Raw genomic sequence first — 21275 nt, 5'->3', positions numbered from 1 at the left:
AAAAACACTTTAGCATTTACAATGCAAGTACTTTTATCTTAGATCTATGGTAAGTACTTTATCCACATATTACTGAGAAATTTGGTGACTTTAGCCTACCAAGATCTTGGCGCATCTTGGTCATTTTGCAATGGCCTTCAAACACTTAATTAAAGAGTGTGCAGAACAACAGAACAGAATAGTGAGCTCAGGCAGTGAGCTCAGGCACTTCCTGGACTCACAGACTTGAGTCTCCCTGCTGTACTGGACGTGTGTACTGGATGTAAACACCAAATCACCTGCTCATTCTTGTACAGCCAGATTTGTTCTGTTATAATGGCGGCGTAGATCTTTGACTTGGTCCCTTTGAGCTCTAGGAAGCCGCTTTTCTGGCAGTGGCTGCCCGGGCCGAAGCGAGGCCTGCCGAACACCATCTGCTCCTTCACGCGCTCCTGCAGCACACTGCACCATTTGTTCCTCTGCACTGCAGTGGGAAATGCCAGAGCCAAAGTCAAAGGTTTAGTCATCTAACCAGAATAAATAGATTATTCAAATAGAGGCTTTGTGGTTTAAGGTGTTTCAATGATGCTATTCTTATCTGTGTCCAACTAAAGCATGGAGGAGGAATTAACTGTTTTGAATGAACCACATGAGTGTGAATATATGTTACTGGAGGTCAGAGTCCAGCATGTTAGTGATTTCCCTGCTCAAACACACTTAATAAGCCTGGTAACCGGAACTGGAGCAGAGTAACCCTGGTGTACTGGATGTACTAGAATTACACTGCCCATTACAGAATATGTAGTTTTTTACAGTTTAGTATTAAGTAGGATGTGTAGGAGTACCTTCATTGTCAGCGCGAAAGACAAACGTCCTATGGCTGGTCACAACTTCAAACTTGTTGTCTTTAGCAACACGAGCCATCTGTATTGCCGCTAGAGGGATCACACCTTTTGGGTATGTGTCCTGAAAAAAAGGTCAGAAAAAAGGAAGGCCATTGTGTTAGGGAGGAATGCTGCTTTAAGACTTGTGGAAACAAAATGCTGTGATAATCACTTCCTGTTTTTTTTTTTTTTTGCTTTTTTTGGAGGAGGAAGTGACAGAAAACAACACAAAGACACCGAGGGACAATGTGCCTCATTCACCAACCCCTCTTATAAAAAATCCCTTTTTCTTAGTTTCCATATTTAGGATTTTTTAATTCATAAAGACAATGGGATCCATCATGATAAGAGCAGAGCTAACAACTCGAAGATGTTATGAATCTGACATAGACTAACTTTTGTTAGGACTTAACTCAAGAACAACCGTATGACAATTTATAGGACAATACTGCTAAATGAGGCCCACTGCCTTGTCTAATTTATATCTGAAACTAAGCTACTAAAGATTCCCTAAAAAAAGCCTTATAGATGGTTAGCATGTTTACATGTACTCAAAAATCTGTTAATTAATGGATTACTGCAGATATCTGCACTGCAAAAAAACGAAATCTTAGCAAGTAAAATTTTCTAAACTTAAGGCAATAACTCTTATTTTCTTCTCTGATAAGACTTGTTGTCATACTAAGCATTGTGTGTAAGTGTTAGATTATTTTGCTTATTTTAGGGATAATTATCTTAATCATTCTTACTTAGAATTTGTACCTTATTTTAAGTAATTTGAACTCAAAATAAGCACAATCAAGAACAAACAAGTTATTCTGATTCCTGTGTCCAAAAATAGTGACTTTTTCACTCATTTTGAGACTTTGCCATTGCTTTTTGTAAGAAAACTTACTAAGAAAATTTTACTTACCCCATTGGCAGATTTTTTTGCTTAATATACTGTACATATATTTGTCTTAGTTTGCATATATTTTGTCTATTTTTTGCCAATGGATTTTTTGCAGTGTGGTTCTTCAAGTAGTCATGTTAACACAATACCTTGATTTCTTAAATTAGTGTAGTCTGAATTAAGAAATCTGATAGAGAGCTGAATTTTAGCTCAGTGCACATATACTCTTAACCAGAGTATTCTCGGATTTCTCATACTGCAAATGCATGAAAACACTGGAAAAAGCAAACAGTGTTTAGTACAGCATCTGCGACATGGCTGCAAAACACCTTGGAGTATTTAGATTTACGTGGAGCCATTTTTCTGTGAATTTATTAGCTGGTTGCAAAGCAAAAATTAACATGTTGATCGGATTACTTACAAGCTCCAAGGTTTTGCATGAATCAGATTATGAAATGCAGCTAATGTTAGCCTCATTTACAGTATCTTGATATAGACTTATTTTTTATCTCACCATACCTTTTCGCTTCCATAGTACATCAGGTTTTTTCCATCAAATTTAACATAGCGCTTCTGGAACACATAATTCCTAAAATAAAAAAAGCAAAGATATTAGCTGTGGCAATGTAAATATAGCACATGATGTATGTAAATCCATCAACCCACATGTGGTAATTTGCACTTTTGTAACAAAAACACAAAAAAAATGATTCATCAAACTCAAACTGCAGGAAAGAGAGATAAAAAGGAAAGAGATCATGAACCCATGGAGAAAAAAAAACTTTTGAAAAGATAAAAGGAAAAGGTATAAAGACACACCGGCAGGAAAGGACGGACAGGAGGCAGAAACAGGCCTTGAGAAGGAAGGAAATGCAGAGACAGGAGAAGAGCAGTTGCCCCGACAGGCCGTACCCTTGGGGGGAAAGCTTGTCCAGCCAGCCACTGATTATGGGTGCTGTGCGCTCGGACAGTGAGGTGTAGCTGGCGTAGGGGGAGATGGTCTGATCTTCGTCCAGTTCGCTGGGGAACAGGGCGTGAGGAGGCAAAGCGAAGGAGCGTGAAGCAGGTGAGGGATCTCCCACTGTGCAGTAGCCTGGAGAGTCACCAGGGGAAGACTGGGTGTGGCGCTTGGAACTGGAAGGAAAGCAATAACAAGCAGAAATTTAGTATCGTAAATGAAAAAGAGATGGATGGTCTGCATATATAGAACTTAAAATGTGTTTGTTTGCTAAAAATCATTTAATTACCCATGGTCTTCTCTAGTCTTATCTTCTTTAGTTCCAACTTTTTCCCCACTTCTGGGTCTTTCAACCTTGACAAAACATACAAGAAGTAAATCATCATCTTAACCATCAATAAACCACAGCACTGTCTAGTAAAAACTATCTGCTTCTCGCCTACACCAACCTCAGAATGCTGATATTGGCGCTTGCTTTGCAAAACAGTTTCACAGTATGGGCTGATGAGATCATCTTCTTCATCTGCAGGAGCTATTAGACAATAGTGCTAGTTTAATGAAAATTACCTTCAATTATAAAGAGAACAAATAGAACAGAATGCATTTAAAGTACATTGATTAGTGTGGAGAACCCAATGAACATACCAAACGTTCGTTTAGATGGTTCTGGCGAGGTGTGGTTTAAAGTGCTGTAGAAATATAAATCTGAGAATTAGTAAGTAGTTGAAACCCAAATCAGAAGATGACTGATCAACTCACTGATTATATATTTATTCTAAAAAAATGTTGGTAAACCTACCTATTGCTTTCAGTAGATGTGTTGAGCTCTTGGCGTGGTGGAGGAGTAGGTACAGTGCGGCTCCAAAGCGTGGGGGAAGAGCCCGGTAAAGTGCCACAGTAGATTTCATTGGAGATCATTTCCAGGCCTGAGCATGGAGGGCTGGGAGGGGAGCCAGGTGTGCTGGTAAATGGAGAACACTGATAACTGGAAAGGGAATCGGGAGAGGAGGAAAGTGGTGGGGTGGTTAGCTGATCCTGGTCAGACATCCTTTTGAATATAGATGGGGGAACCCCTCGGTTGTACCTTGGGGGCACTGGAGGTAGTGGCCCACTAGTCTCTGGTGATGACAAAATACTACTCAAGTGGTCTTTACACAAGTTCAAGTTCTCCCTTAGACCTACAGATTTAGGGTTGGGTTCCTCAACAGAAGAACCCTCCAGAACTAAAGAACGGGGAGAATCCTGAGAGGAGCTTCTGCGGAACTGTGGTGCTTGTCGTGAGGGTGGAGACGGCTGCTGCACCCTTTGTTTGTTGAAGACAGTTCTGGGTTTTGGGATCGGCTTCACAACGGCAGTGCTGCGTTCTGAGTGTGAACGCTTAACAAGGGCAGACAGATTTGGAACAGAGCTGTTTCGCGATGCTTCAAAGGACGAGTCCGCATTGCCTCGAGGTGCAAGAGGCCCTAGCTCGTCAGCAGTCGCCTCGTGAATGGCTGACTCTGAGTTACAGCGGTCCAACAGGGAGTCGTTCCTTTGATACTGGCAGATCAGCTGAATGTACTCGACCAGTTTGAGGATTCGCTTCCTGTGGCCGGTGGCCGTCACTCCGAGTCTGTTCAGAACTGTATTGTCAACATGACAAAAGTCCCGGGCCAGCAGAAAGCCTGCCTGTCTGAAGTCGTCCAAATACTTCTCAAGGTGAATGGAAGCCAACAGGTCCTCTGCATCAGAGCCTGGATCAATAGTTGCCATGGTGTACATGGGCTATGGGATTAGCCTGCATGCAAAGCAGCAGTAACACTGGCCAAGGGAGGAGGAGGAGGTGGAGGATGCCAGTCCCTCATCTAAGGAAGAAAACAAAGACAATGTCTCAGAGCTTTTAGTATGCCTTGATTTATTCTAGTAGCAGCATAATGCACATGATCTTCCTAGTGATGCACAGAATATTAGGAAACTGAAAATATCTGATCAACAATGGCGTAAAAGCACTCTCAGTGACTAACCAAGATACTGAAAAAAATATATTTATTTTATACAGAACAATGACTTGTTTATTTTAATTCCTATTTCAGTATTTCCTCTAATGGAGGAAAAGCAGTTCAGGGATCAGGGAGTGAGGGAGACAGGCAGCAGAGAGCTGGCAGAAAAAGCTGACAAACAGCAGGAATAAATACAATTTTATGCTCTATTAGCATAAATAAAACAAAAAAAATATAAGCATTTAGCAAATCTTATCAAGCTCTGATCATTTACTTCTCTTTTCACAAACATACTCTTTGTAACAGGGCTAAGAAAGTAACTTTACAGTTGAGCTAGCTTAGCCTTAGCTAGCATCTGTTTGTTTACCAAAAGAATGGATGCATTTCTCTGTGAAAGTTTCCCTCATATGTTACGTATACAGTTAAAACGGAAAAACATAGCTAAATTAATGATTAAAGTAGCACTTCTGAGGTAAACATATTGTGTTTTTTGGTGAGTCTGCTGGGATAATAAAAATATTAGGTGTTTAATAAGTGTTCAACAATAGTTTTGTTCAGTATTTGACCTTTGTCCAAATGCTTCATTTTGATTTGTTCCAGTTTCGGCTCAATATTTTCATTATGATGCATCTGTACAGTATAATAAGAGTACTTATGTGCCTTAATTTATTTGTAGAAAAATATCATATGCGGTTAAGCTCAACTAATAAGCGGACAATTGCAAATGCAATTGCAAGCAAATGGACTAGCAAATGGAAGACAGACGTGTCTGCGAGTTAATGGCCTTTCATGACAGAGTATTTTTTCCAGCAGACTGAGATGTGCATCACTGTGGCATTTCCAGATGAGGCCCTGACCCTTCTCCCAACCCCTTAAAACCACTGCTTTAGAACAAAGACTGATGTCATTAATCTAACAAAGGCCCATCTTTGTTTCATTTAAATGGCCATTCTGAGGAGAACATGTGGGAACATAACACAAATACAAACCTAGCTAAGTTCTGAATCACAGACCTCCACATGTGCATATGAAATGACATCACAAGGCTCCACTGCTTATCTATTTTTTAGGAAAGTCCCTTTATAAAAAGCGGCTTGTTGGAAAATCATTCAAGAAAAATCATGAGGCACAGGGGCATTGGAGAAACATTAACTAAACAGGGGGCTATCCAGGAAGACGCTTTGCGTAGGCGGGAAAATTCTACTTGGCGGGGAGGGCACGGCTCTGAGAGCCCCCTGTGCAGACACTTCCTGCAACACGTTCGGAATGTGCTTGGCCATAGGAGAGACACTTTCCTGACTTCTGGTGTCCCAAAGGTTGATGGTGCTTGAGAACACAGTCCTAAGGAGAATCTCAAGGCTGTATGAGTGGCCCACTGCCAACATCGACTAGGGGCTGGAACAGTGAGCGGTTATATTCCAGCCCAGCCAAGAGGTGGAGTCTCCAACACTGTTCAAACTCTCTAATCAAAGGGTGGAGGCCTTGAATCCCCACCCCCCCCTTCAGATGTGTCACACTACAGACAAAGGATTTACAGGTCTCGGTGCGCATCCCAAATAAGCAGTTCAGTAACTTCAATCAGCCACCACATGCCAGAACAACATTAAGCTCCAGAGTGTGATCAAAACAGCAAAAACTCTCCTATGGCACCATATCTGAAGTATGACATCATGTGTTATTCTGTTCAGTGCATTTGTCTCAGGACAAAAGGTAAGGGCAATAGATCTCATTTTATAGCATATTTTGTTACGCTAGTCACATCAGTAGCTAACAGTTAACGTCAGTGCCATTGGCCAGTGCTGAGTGAGAAAGCAGACGTTAGGAGGCTGTTGAAAAGAGCCATGAGTCATATCCTAGATTTCCTTTGTCTGCACTCTGGACGCTAACCTTTGGCTCCTGCGCACTGATACACCGGATTCTGTGCAGAGCAGGGAGGCAGGAAGCTTGTGAGGCAGGCAGATAAAGCATGACCTGAGGAAAGCCACTGGTCGGGTGTTGTCTTTTTCTGTCTTATTGCAATGCACAAATCTGCCTTTAGCAAAACTGTCATCACAATGCTAAATCAGTCATCCATTTTGTGCTCTCTGAATGCTGGGATTAGCGTTCTGCATGCTACTAGCTGTGTTTAAAATCTAGGCTGCCACTGAGTCATAGAAGTCTGTTCCAAAGTTAACTGATGTATCATTCTAGTCTCTCAGATACCCATAGTATAGTACTTTTTACATTTGAGCTATACAGTTGTTTAGATGCTCTAAATGAAAACGAATTCCAGGAGTGGAAATGCCCTATATGTATTGTATACACTTTGGCCCAATCCCATTTCATCGCTCCTATCACTCATCCCCTATGTTTTGCACTTTTATGCCAGGAGGTAGGGTATTGTGATTCTTGTTGGGATAGAAGGGTAGGGTGAATAAGCATTATGTAAGTTTACTGTTGTTCTAATGTTCTTTGGGCATTTCCCTCAAAACATGCCTAAAAGATTGCTAGTAGCATGTCTTTGTAGCATGCTAGCTAGCATTTTTTTGTCATTACTTAATGGTGCAGAAGTTCATTTTATTATCTGAGGCTGCTGCTTGATTTAAGGTGAAACGTGGACATTTAATCAAAAAGCTAGAGAATAGCTACTTTAGGTGCCTATCACTGATGAGTTAGCAGTGGATGCTAAACATATATGTTGTATCACCCTCCTCCCCTATTAAAGAGATATGATGCTCTAGAATGAACTAAAATCCATCAGCCAGGTTACAGAACTTTACCATTCCTCTGCCTTCACAACAGGCTACAGGGTAATGAAGCAATGTTCTTTTTTATTTGTTAATTTTGATAATGTATCAAATTCTTGAAGAGTTGTCCCATTTCTTAAGAGATGGTTTTAACCACTTCCTCTAGTAACCACTTGGTTCCAAGAAAAAGCAATTGGGCCTTTGGGTCAGTTTCCTGGCAAAAAGACGGTTTTTATACTAGACAGCAGCTTAAATGGAGATTGTTTAGAACTACACTTAGAAGAATCCCTGTCTGGGAAATAGACCTTTCAGGTTTAGATTTGTTAGAATTGTTAAAGAGAATCCAGACCTTTTTGGCAACGTCACCACACAGCTTCAGTACACTGTCACATTTGTGTGACCAGTAGGCTAATAGGAAGTCTTCATAGGAAAACCATACCAATGACCTGCCCTACTTTACTTATAGAGTGCTCTTTGGAAAGGAGCTAGTGAGAAATGTGACAACAATGAAGTGAAAGTGGATGTTTCAAAATCAGTAACCAACCACTAAAAGCAGTTTCTGTGGTTAATCCAACTGTAGTCTGGTCTCAGAAAGGGTAGTTCCTGAGAATGTCTGATGACATTTAGCCACCCTGACCATGAAGCAGACTGTCATCGGGTTTTGAGTGTCAGTTCATCAAACCTTAACCACATCATGTGTTTGAACCACTGCCCAGTGCACTGTTAGTGCTAGCAGTCCACATGAACAACAGAGACCTGCTGCCTTATCAGACCCATACGCCCACTGACGCACTGGACACAAACACAAAGAAAAAGTGCCTGAGGTATAGACCTCCATGGTTCATTCAGCAAGGAGAGACAGCCTCAAAACAGTGAATGCTAAAACCACAACTTCTGCCTAGATTAAACATTAGCATAGTACTATATGCTGCTATTGTAAGTACTGTACAAAAATATTGCAAGCGGAAGTTGCGGTGGATGTATAGTAAACTATACTACAGAGCTAAATATTCAGGTAATCCTATGCTAATCAGAGCAGTCACAATCAACTATTTATTTATATGTAATGTTATTACTGATATTGGTTTAAAAATGCAGTGAAATAAAATCCCAGATCAATAAAAAGATGTGTTTAACAACTTTCACCAAAAAGGGGTGCGTTGCAATTATATTCAAATTCAAATTCCAGTCCCACAAGTGGGTAAATCCTTCCTTTATCGTGCAAATATGTGTATGCTGAGTACTAGAACAACCAACTCACACAACATCACAAAACTTTTCATACTACAATATTCAGAGCTGCCAATAGTTCCAGACAATAAACCTGCTAGATATTTGTCGGACAATCATAGATTACTCAGCAAGCTTTCAAAGCACGTCTTTCTACAGTTTACAGAAACCAAGCCAGTGCTGAGCAACAGCCAGCCAGAGGCTTTTGTCTGCAACCTCCAAAAACAGTCGGTCTAGCACTCAAACTCAAAAATAAGGGCTAAAACCAAATACAGTGTGAACTTGGCAAAACATTAGCCCATTTCTCAAAATGGGACACAATCCCACAGTAAAGTATGGCAGGGTAGTATCATGTTCATAAGCTGAAAATACAGGGTAAAATAGACAGAGAAAAAAAAAACTTCTTTGGTCTGCTGTGGAAAAACTTCTTAGAAAAGGACAATGATCGAAAAAGCAACAAAGGAGTAATTGAAAACTGTGACAGTGTATTAAAAAAAGCACACCATTACATGCATTAATTGGGTAAAAGAGAAGTTTACTTTTTATCCAATCAGAACATTGGGATCTAAAGATGCTGCCACTGCCATTAATGTTTACATGTCAACTATATATTAAATTTATATTGTGTTTCTGAGGATCAATACAGTATTGAAAAACATGTCATGATAGATAACATTGCCAAGTTTATCAATGCACATCCCTTTTAATAAATAAACATATAAGGTACATATTCTGGCACTGTATTTTTGCTATTTCAAAAACGGTTCATTCTGAGACTCTACCACATTGTTTTTAACTGAATTCTAAATGTTTGGTATTGCCACCCTTCTGACCTATACCAATGAAAATTTGATGCACCACTTAAATACATTTTTAGACATATAAATAAGAAGCCGTACTTGCCTTTAAATACTGGTAGTTTGTCAGGGGCATCTACTTTATAATCAGTGATGGCAACAGATGAGTACAGATAGCACTTTAAATGGGGCAGTGTTTGTCTGGTGACCACATTCTCTCCACAGCCGAAGGGGGAGGGGCGTCTGTAGATAAGAACTTGGAGAAAAGAGAGACGGCTTTCCCAAGCAGACTATGGTAGTAAAGACGGTGTCTGAGATCAGGCTTAGGAGGGATCAACGCGTCTTTCGTTCTCACACTACATCATCTTTTTTTCATCCTCACACCAAGACTTCCCTGAAAATGTGTTTGCAACTTGAGATTACGTAAAAAGTTTAGTGAGATTTCATCACAACTTAACTTGAAGTTGATTTATTAGAAAACTAGTTGGATTCCCATGATGAAGCATCTTCCTCTTGGCCCACCCATATTTATCTTGATGGCCAATCTGGATTTTCTCAGCATTAGAGAAAACACAGGATACAGCTGTCTCTCAAACACAAGCCCGCTCCCTCCTCTCTCTGCTGCAGAGGAAGAGAGATAATGCCCCTGATCTGCAGATAAACTGGACATCGGCACAGACTCCTAGCGCTATACGGAGGGCAGAACACACTAAAAGCGTTACTGCACTAAGTAATAGGAAATTACTTTTACTAGAGGCTAACCTCGAGCAAATGGCATCAAAGAGAACCTTATGCAGTAAACAAAACATGGAATACAGAATAAACAAAGGGATGTTTCTTTGTCTGTGGCCTTGAAAATCAATCTCTCAGACAGCAAAATGCTAAACGCTAAAGTTCAGTTGTATCTCTGCAAATCTATCACCCGTTTGTATAAGTTTTGTATAATTTTATGAAACATAAATATATGTATAAAACATAACATGGTAACATTTTTAAGCAAATAAAGTGAGTATCTGCAGAAAAACAGGTTGTCATGGTTTATAAGAAGAAAGTCTGATCCAATCCAGTGTCTCAGTATCAGGGCTGATCTTAGCATGAATCAGGTCTCGGCTATTTTAATCCCAATACACGGAGTCTGTTTTAAACAGATTGTTCAACACAGTAGCCAGTGTCCTCAAAGTGCCATTAACAGACATTACTGTCCATTCAGCAGCTCTGAGGAGAGTTCTCAAAAGGTAAGTAAAAATAAGTGTGCAAAACTCTTTTACAATGGAGTAAAGAATTTACCAATATCTGAAACTATATAAAACGATCAAAAAACATTTATTTTTCTGTTTAAAACCAGAAATTAACAATGCATTCAAATCTGAGTGGAGGCTAACGCTAACGCTAATACACACAAGCTATAGAATCCCAAATAGCATGTTTACTTTACATAGCATGTTTACGTCACTTTAAAACAGCAATTTTACATCAGTAGTTGTAAAACAAACAACACATATCCGTGTTTACCACTACACACACACACACACACACACATGCAGGGATACACACGTGCACAAAGAGACTTGACTTGACAGTGTTTTAAAGGAACTGGGAGCTGGATGGTCTAGTAATTAAGTCAGTCAGACTGGATTATAATATATTAAACACACAATAAACCAGTCATTTAAACAAAACCACTACTAACTCATTACAAACTACACTACAGAATGTCTTATTATATTCAATATTACTAAAAACAAAAGGATTTAACTTCAGTATTAATCAGAAGCACATTTTATCTGAACTGTGTAACTGCACTGTTTCCACAAAGACAAAGAATGGATGGGATCAGTATTGGATTATCTCAACATTAAAAGATCAGATTGAGAGGCAGAACAACCTGATTAGGACAGCCCTACTGTGTACTGCAGTTAACTACTGAGTTCATTAAAGTCCAGTCTAAAAGTAGAGCCTGCAAGAAGGAACTGATCTAATAAAACGTGTAACATTAAAATGTCACTAAACTCACTAAGACTTAAACCACTGTGCAGCTCAGCAGGAGGTTTTTATTGAATGTTCACAAAGCATTCATAAAAACAAAAATATCTTTAGCTGATTCCTTATTTTGACCCAACTAAGAAAGCTTTCATAGTTAAAAACTTTGAAAAGGATAGTTAAAAAAAAAGGATTAGGCTAAAGGCTATTTGTCGTGTGACCTGTCAACTTGCATGGAGATGCCAAATGTCATGAAACATGGGACTGGTATGGTGTCTAATGACTTTGCCATGTCCCACTGAAGCTAAATAACACTGCACTGATCTGTGGGATATGTTTATGAGGTCTCCTGCATTAAACGTGGATGTGATTTCTGTTACTAGTCTGTTGCCACAGACAATTACAGCCAGGCGGTCGTAACCATTACCACCAACTCTAAGTCAACATTCTTCTTCTCTGCCTTTCTGATATTGTTCTTAGCCTGCCACTTCTGGGCTTAACAAGAACTGTCCCTGTGGTCTTCCATTTCCTTACTATGTTCCTCACAGCGGAAACTGGCAGGTTAAATCTCTGACAACTTTTTGTATCCTTCCCCTGAACAACTATGTTGAACAATCTTTGTTTTTAGATTATTTGAGAGTTGTTTTGATGAGCCCATGATGCCACTCTTCAGAGGAGATTCAAATAGGAGAACAACTTGCAATTGGCCACCTTAAATACCTTTTCTCATGATTGGATACACCTGGCTATGAAGTTTAAAGCTCAATGAGGTTACCAAACCAATTTTGTGCTTCAGTAAGTCAGTAAAAAGTAGTTAGGAGTATTCAAATCAATAAAATGATATGGGTGCCTATACTTTTGCACCGGTCAAATTTTGGTTTAATGCATATTGCACATTTTCTGTTAGTACAATAAACCTAATTTCAATCCTGAAATATTACTGTGTCCATCAGTTATTAGATATATCAAACTGAAATGGCTGTTGCAAACACTCAAATATTTAGAACTAAAAATTATTAAGATTAATAGGGGTGCCCAAACTTTTTCATATAACTGTATATTTAAAAAATATTTTTTTCACCTTTCTGGATTCAGCATCAGTGAGCTGTTTTTAGATCTCCCTTCCAAACAAGTACCTAAGTGCTGCAAATTAAAGTAGTCCCAAACATAATAAAAGCCTTTCATTGAGTCTGGGACATCCCTGCTGGAGCAAAAATGAAAGGCCTGAGTCTATATACGGATTCTCACCCTCTGCCTTTCTCATCCAAACACTTTTGCTTATGACAGGAATGTCAGCAAACACTTTTGGCTTTTAATTAAATAGCTAAATAAAAATTGAGAAGAGTTGGAGTTATTACTTTGAAATATGCATGCAGGGAAACTCTGCAGTCACTTGGCTTTTTTGCAGTTGACCTTCTTTAGATAAAATACAGTACTAGACTGACATTTCTAATGTTTCTTTGTGAACAAAACTTTCAAGTTCTTGGTTTGGGCATCAAATTTACCATCATAATCCACAGGACTTCTCTGAGGATTTGACAGGTATTATAATAATTTGCATGCAAGAGTTAGGACAGTTTTCTTGACTTGTATGACTTGTATTGTTGAAATGTGAGTTTTGAATTGTGAATTCAACACAGTGGAAAAATAAACAAAACATATTTTGTATTTGCCATTGCCCATTCCTAAAATAAAATGAAGTAAATAACCAGTAACTGTGTAACAAAATCTAAAGAGATGTGCTTAAATTGCCCTTACAGACTTAATCTGTCTAATTATTTATTTATTTATTTGCTAAATTATTTATTTATTTGTTTATTTATTTACTCACTTATTTATTTACTTTTACATTCTGGAGAAGCATCAAAATAACCCTATACTGCAGTCGATTAACCTGATTAATTAATCCAAAATCTAATCTGTTTAAAGAAGGTACTGTACATAACATTCTGAAATCTTGGATGTTTAAAATCTTTTTCAGTGACACAGATCTTAAATATATAAGCTTCACTGCAGCTTGTGGCTTCAAACACTAGAGATGAGCAACAAGATAACGTTTTCCGTTATAATGGCAAAGTATGTCACAATGTGCTTTTTAGAGCATGTCATTTTCAGTGCTTAAAAACACTGACCAACACAGATATTGTTACTTTTGTTGTTAAGAGACTGAATAGTCTGGGTTAATTGGATTGAATGCAGTGCAGCATGTAAAATATGCTGTTTTAATAGCCTTCATAGATTTGTTGTTCTAAATATGGATTTTTTTTGTGCTTTTTTGATACACTTCTAAAAAACTAAATGCTATGCCATTAGGTATATGTATCACAGTGAGATTTAAATCTTTTTTATTATTATTATTATTATTAAGACGTTCCAACAGATGCACAAAGAACTTGAAATCCTCTTTCCCACGACTGTGCATCTATAACACAGGAGAGCAGCATATCACCTCAGGGCCCTGCTTTTTATGGGAAAAAAACAAGAAATGTCTACACTAACCAAGCGCCATGATTGTGTCTTTTCCTGTGCTGCTGTCTGCTGAGGGGGAACTTAATGGCTCAAACCAGGAAGTTAAAGCAGGAGAAGCAATTGGGTGCTAGGCTAAAAGCTAACCTATCATGTAAGACCTGAAAATAAATTACAAAAATAATCCCAATGTTTAGTGCTAAATTTAGTGCTAAAAACAAAGCTATGCTACACTAAATATCAATGTTATGCTTCTTCAGAAAGATGTTGTCCCAGATTACAAATTTCATAAACGTTTATGTACTGGTAATGGAGATATGTGTGTGGAAAATACTGTGATCGATCTAAAGCGCACTGGTCAAGTGCAGATTGCACAGCCGTTTTGGTGTGTCTTTTGTATGATGAAGATGCAAAAAATATGCATTGCTCTGCTCGAAACGTGAAGAAGTCATGCACTAATTCTCTTAATAATCATGGTCATGTGTGTTTTCGGCGTTATGTGAAATAAACCAATTAGTTACTTGTCATTTCCTTTAAGAAGCATCTGATTTTGACGCATTTGTATCTTAACAGCGCAGCACTTTTGTGTGCGTCTCAACAGAGGACACTGACCTGCCTGTTCACACAGTGAAGGTACACCAGCAGTTCAATTAAGGGAAAAACAATGTTATTTTATTCTTTATTCTGTTTATTGTTGAGTTAAAAAACAGATTTGTGCTCTGCAGTGTGCGTCCATATGTGTGTTTAACGAGCGGGGTGCACCTATAGGAATGGACTCTGACGACTGACTTTGACTGTTGTGTAGGTTAATTTTAGTGAGTGCCAAAATAGCAACATGCCAATCAGTGTAGATTTATCCCTTAACTCTATAATATTTGGACGGTACGGGCACAAGGCATGAAAATAGACTGTTGACGTGGTGTAAGATATCACTATCGCCTCATGATTTCCATTTAGGAGTAGACATATGCTAATTTCCTACTGCTACTTGACCTAAAACTGTGGTATAGCTAGTAGCAATCTGAGCAGTTCCTTCAGTCACCATCTGCTTTACCCTAAGTGTGTAAAGAGAAACGTTACCGCCAGTCTTTCCTTCCTGCTGCAGACAGACTGTACAACCAACTATACACTGTATATACACGTACAGGATACAGAATTTAATAATTAAACATACCATAACTATGTGCAGTATCTTCAAGATTTACAAGCGCAATATAGCATTTGCATGTGCAATTGATTTGAATATTGAGATTTGTGATACTTCATTGTTTATATCGCTATACTTTTTACTTTATACCTGTTTCTACATTTGTCTGCCCTGCTATGCCATTACTGCTGTAACACTGTGGATTTACCCACAGTGGAACTAACAAAGGGTTATCTTATCCTAACTTCCCTCTATATGTTTGTTTTTGTCTGTTTAACCCTATTAAAACTCAGGAATGCAGTAATGTATCTTCTCTTCTGACCACTAGTCTAAGCAATGCCACCCACACTGTACTGCTCTGAACACCTTGCAAAAACATGTGTCACCAGACAAGTTGTAGCCTGCCATGCGCAGATACTGCAGTGACAGAGACAGCTGGAATAATCATGACATACTTTCTTGATATTCTACATCAGCAATGCCTTCAAGACACATGACTGAGCTCTGAACGCTGTATAACCTGTAGATGCCACTGCCTTGTCAGTGCTGAGGTAACCAAAGTAGAAAAACATCCATATCCATTAACATCTTCCACTTATACATCCTATTCCAACATCCCAGGGCTTCCAGTGTGAACAATTAGTGGAAGCTGTAGAGTCAAAAGCAATTTGTGAAAGGGAGAAATCAAGGAGGCGTTTGGGATGCAGGGTGCTGGGGGGTGTGTATAAATAACAGTGGAGCACTATTGTGCGACACAATATGTCATTGTTTGGCGCTGGTTGAGCAGTGCTGCTGAGATGACAGAACACACTTGTGTGGTGATATGCTGGCCCCTCTCTCAGCCATATATTTGTCACTCTGTTCCTCAGATTGCACTGAAACTGCTCTGTTCCACCTCAACTCACACTTTCACTCCTCAGGAAGACAGTGTGCTGCCAGCATAATGTATGAAGTAAGGTAAAAGATGAGTAACGCAGCACTCAGCCCATTATTTGATACTCTCACTGTATTTTGATCCATAAATTAATGAGCTGGAAGGCAAGAGAAATGTGGCACATGACATATAACCAAAAATATGATCAAAATTGGATTTCTTCAGTTAGCCAATTTCTCAAGTGGTCATATAAACAACATACTTTAATTTCATTTAATAGAAACATACAGGGACTGATTTATGATGGAGGTTCCCAGCACAACACTGTCTTCCCACCATTATTCTCTAGTTATTTTACATGCAACCTTTAAAATAAACTTTTTACAGATTTGATTTTGCTTATAGAATTAAGCAATCAAGATGTAATTGCAATGTATAATTTCAACTTTAATTCAACAGGTTTACCAAAATATTACATTAACATTTAAAAAAATAATCAATTTCTGTGATCCAGGGTTGTTTTCTCTGTATGTTTTTGGGCCACCTATATTATCTATGCTATCCAATCAGCTTTGAAGCATTTGGCAGAAATATAGCTCTACACAAGAGAACAGTCAATCATCAGTAAACACAAATGACCCAGATCCACTTTCAGCCATACATTCCTATGCCTTAACACTACCACTACCATGTTTTACTGATAGTGTGGAATGCTTTGGATTGTATGGTCTTTTTATACTTCCTTTTTGTTCTTGAGTGTGACCATTGCTGTGCATTTTGAGGTAAAAAGTGACCACTGCTGTGCATTTTGTGGTAAACACTCTGTATTGGGATATATGAAGCTGTATCTTAACTGTACACTTTGACAAATCATATGCTTCTCCCTCAAGAGTGTTTCTGACCTCAGTGGGTTTTTCTTGAAAGAAAAACTTCCACAAACATCCACTAGTTGTTTTCATCTTTCAATTTTATTCAAAGATTAATTTTAAATTTGGTTATCTAAAATTTGGTTTCTGATCTCACTTTGATGTGTGTTTTTGAACTATTAACATTTATCCTAATTATGGTCTTTGATCAATAAATAAAATCAATACATAAAATAAATAAATAAAATATCAGTGTCAAAAAGCAGTTGAGAAAACTGGTTGAGTAAATACAATTCATCACTGCATTTTTACTGTTGATTTCACTTTTAATTCACCAGTAACTGGACCTTAAGCATGTAGCAGCTGCACAGCATGAGATGGATGTTCTGTATTTAGCAAGAAATCTGATTACAGAATGAGTGTTAACCCACAGTTTACTCTTATCAGATCAGCAAAGCCTTTGTAAACTTGCTACATTCATTACAACCAAATCTCTTTTGCAATATCTGATTATTTTTACACATTTTATTTTTAGGTTTACTTTGGTGAACGTCCACAATTACATTTCAGCAGAGTAGGAGCATCCCATACAATTATCTAAGCTAATTTAGGCGTATGTAAACAGAGTTGTGTTGTGACAGGAAACGGTGCAGTAAACAGCCCGTGTGAAACATTTTGGGTGTTCTAAAAATAGTGTTTCGAAACTGTGAGGACCGTTTTTCCAAAGTGGGAGTGTCTTCCCACTGGACTTCAGAGCATGATGATAACAGCAATGGCATAAAGACTTCGCAACAATGTGTTTACACCAATCATAATCCATCATTATAGTTATATTATCTAAATTCATAAACAATGAAACTGAAACACATAACCAGTTTTAAAAACAGGTTTCAAAACCAGAGTTTAATGAACCTAATAAAACTACAGCTTCACACATGATATGTCAGACCCTATGGTTTTATGGATGAAACAAGTTTCATGTTGCAAAGCTTTCTTAAAGGTGTGTAAAAAAATGATCATAATGGTAAATTGTGTGGCAGTTCTGTAACAAAAGTTGCAGCAATGAATGAGGATCATATTAAAGCATCAAAAAAATAAACAAGACCCATCTACTCTGTAATTTCAACTGTAATATTACAGTGTTTGTGCGAGTGTCCCTCGGTACACAAACCCACACCCAAAGAAGAAAACAAATCCTGTTGTGACATGTCCAAAACAAGGCATTTGAGGGCATGCTGAGATGACAGGGGACGATTAGATTCTTCTAATCAAAGTCCTGCTTGTCCATGTCTGAGAGTAACATGTCAATACATTTCTTCTAGTCCCTTATCATTCAGGAAATACAGCAGTAACCATTGTGAGAGTCATATCTCAGGGAGATCTGAAAACATTCCTCAGCTCCCATTCAGGGCTGTGGGAGAAATCCTGTTGAAATATATTAACCAGTTGCATATCAGTATCGCAGGTGATGCTGAGAAACTCTAGAAAAGCAGACCAAAGACTAATGACCAAAGGTGACCAAAGACTAATGTATTAAAATATCTGTATTTTACTAATTTTACAGCAATTTTTAGCCATCCACAAATAAATATTGCATCTTTCTGTAATGTTAATTTAAGTAAATGTAATCCCAGTAAATGACATACACTATGCCCGTCACAAAAATTACAAAAATTTGTTTTATCGTACAAACTACAGCCATAACCTCAAAATTGCTATGCTATTTTGACTATGCTCTAACAGCTGTTTTTTCTGCATAGTCTAAATATCCTTAATAAATTGAAATAATCATTGCTTTTAAAAATAAAGGTGCAAATGCATTATAAAATTTGCATTCGTAAAATCTGTCATCTTAAGATGACAATAATATTGTGTCATACACATATTTAAATTAGTAATATATTAAACATATTATTATATATATTATACATATTCATCATATATGTATTATCCAGTATTACTATACTATACTTCCCAAATCATTCACCGAACCTCTTAACATGTGTTAAAAGTAGGGGTGTGCCGTATCGCATCGTACATAAATATTGTTAACGATATTAACGATATTATATCCAGAAATATCGTGCCATATCATCCAGCCTTATTTATCACATCAGGGTACTACTTTTTTGCTGTTTTTTTTTTTGCAAAAGAAAAAAAACAATGTTCTCATTTCCTACTATCTATCTACTAGAGACAGATTATATCTGTCCAGTATCATTCATTTTACATCAGTCTTTGATATATGGAGATATTTGGGAGTGCATTATTAGTATCATGACAATCTGGATAATTGACTTCTGTATTTTTTAATGTTGCTTTAGTATTATTCCCAACAAAAGTGGTATAGCTGCATAACGTTGTATAACGTTTTATTTTTTTATTAACAAAAGTTTTATTAAAGTAAAATAAACCAAATGTGATGTTCTGTGTAGGGGTGGGCAATATTATATCGTATACAATATATCGTGACACAGAAATATCATGATATTAAAAATCCATATTGTGATAATACGGATGGTTTGTCTTAAAGGTAGTCCATTATTTACTGTGAAGGTTTAGGTGTATTTATTGTATAATTGTTTTAGTTGAGAGTTTTTGTTTGCAGTTTATATGCATGAAAATATTCTGCAATATTTTTTGCTTCATTATATTATTTTATGCTATATTATTTATTTTGACACATTTTGATTATACTGTTATACTATTATACTATATTCCCGAAATTAATTTAAAAAAATTCTGTTTTACTATTTTGCCAAGTATATCGTTATAGCAAAAATACCCTGAAATATCGTGATATTATTTTAGAGCCATATCGCCCACCCCTACTTCTGTGACATTTTGTGAAAATTCAAATACAAAAACGAACTAGAAATGATGTAGCTAATAATCCAAAAAGTGGTTTGTGGTCTGCCTGAGGACAACAAAAGGCCATAGACTAGAGGTTAAATTAGTTATGAATATTACTTTATAAACAACAACATGGGAAATAGCTTATTTAATAGCTTTTACAAAATATAAAGTTTTCTTATTAACGTTATATATAAACTATATATTCTTATTATATATACAATCTAAAGTTTCACTTCAGTTAATTAAATATGTGTAATTGTTATAATAATCAGAAGTTCTGAGACTGTAGGTTGAATAGCTGTGTGATGGTAAGAGTGAAGTTAAAGCAGCAGTATAGTTAACTTACCTTAACGCTTGATTAGACATCAGCCCACCTCTTTAATCACAGACTCCTACAGACAGCGCTGACCAGCTATTGTCACACTACAGTGTGAGCATACACACCTTCAACACTACTGAGAACTTGAGCTCGACAATAAACTAGTTTAAAAGATTCCCGTTATCTAAGTTTAACTGTTATCATTAAGAATGCAGACAGGTACCCAGCTATTTAACTCGTTAGATAGAGTTAGAGTCGCGCCGTTAACCCCAGCAACTTTTTTGCCTTACCTTATTCTGTTGACCGGTTACATTTTCAGCGCTGGAGCGGTGTGAAGATCGTCTAAATCCGTAATGTAAAACCAGTGTGATAAAGACTGATAAACGGCCGTGTTTGCGCAGAGAAACTGAGCTTTAGATGAGAGACTGAGTGAGACAGAGAGCTGTGGGAGCGGAGAGCTGCTCAACTCTGAAAACTCACTGAGAGCTCTTAAAGGGGAGGGCGTGTAGGAGTGACAGTCTGCCGACCGTTACCCTGCACTCTTTAACTAGCTAGCGTTAGCTACCCTAACAACTGCTAATCAACAACAAAACAACTGCTAACATCTTATCATATTAACCTAGCTACCTCCTCTAATTTATATAAATATACATTCATTATAATTTAAATAACTTAATTTAGTTCCTCTTCTGAGTATATTTAGGATTAGGCTAGTACTAAACCCCTAAAAGAAACATTTTACATATTTCTGGGCTCAGGTATTAACATTAGCTAAATTGCTATTCCTCTATGGCATGAATTATTTTATATTTTTGGTGAAGAAAAATACACATTTCAGCATGAACTATGTATAAGTTGTCAGTTCAAGCTTCCAAGGTGGACTTAAAGGCAGCATTTGTAAGTGTCTTAGCCACTGATCCCATCCAATGTCCATCCCTCAGTCCTATTTCCCCACCCTGGGTTGCCAGGTATAGATTACATATAAGCAAACACATAGTGCCATGAAATTAAGCAAGGTTAGAGCCAAGAAAGATTACAGGATGGATGCCAAGCTGACTGTTTTTTTTTCCTGAAAAGGTAAGCACTGAGCTTCAGCTATTTCAACTCCAGAGTGTGTACTTTTTTTTCAGAACAACAGACTTTGCTTCCACTTATAAAGCCAGAGGTGCATCAAGCTAGTTAGGTAACAGTTGACAGAGTTATACAAACTCCAAATGAGCTGGTTTATAATGTGAACAGAATAAAAACATTGCAAAAAAAATACTTTAGCTAATCAAATGACAGAGTATGACTTATCGTCACTCAACATTGCAAAAGTTCTT

General features: G+C 37.7%; 1 protein-coding gene across 2 annotated transcripts in view; it reads right to left on the bottom strand.

Moving 5' to 3' along the window:
* The window catches only part of arap3 (ArfGAP with RhoGAP domain, ankyrin repeat and PH domain 3), a 39347-nt gene extending 18846 nt beyond the window's left edge, over positions 1 to 20501 (bottom strand). The window contains exons 1-9 of one of the 2 annotated variants that reach the window (XM_049484030.1): positions 20244 to 20501; positions 3513 to 4557; positions 3359 to 3402; positions 3163 to 3245; positions 3003 to 3067; positions 2575 to 2889; positions 2275 to 2344; positions 825 to 945; positions 279 to 463 (exon numbers count right to left, since the gene is read on the bottom strand). In XM_049484030.1, the coding sequence (XP_049339987.1) occupies positions 279 to 463; positions 825 to 945; positions 2275 to 2344; positions 2575 to 2889; positions 3003 to 3067; positions 3163 to 3245; positions 3359 to 3402; positions 3513 to 4474 (1845 nt within the window). In that variant the 5' untranslated portion in view covers positions 4475 to 4557; positions 20244 to 20501. The remainder of the gene's footprint in view (positions 1 to 278; positions 464 to 824; positions 946 to 2274; positions 2345 to 2574; positions 2890 to 3002; positions 3068 to 3162; positions 3246 to 3358; positions 3403 to 3512; positions 4558 to 20243) is intronic. The other variant, XM_007246456.4, reaches the window with a different exon arrangement.
* Between the last annotated feature and the right edge of the window lie 774 nt (positions 20502 to 21275).

This window comes from Astyanax mexicanus, chromosome 10, assembly GCF_023375975.1.
Source record: "Astyanax mexicanus isolate ESR-SI-001 chromosome 10, AstMex3_surface, whole genome shotgun sequence".
NCBI classification, from domain to species: Eukaryota; Metazoa; Chordata; class Actinopteri; order Characiformes; family Acestrorhamphidae; genus Astyanax; species Astyanax mexicanus.
This window is presented reverse-complemented; position numbering and strand designations above follow the sequence as displayed.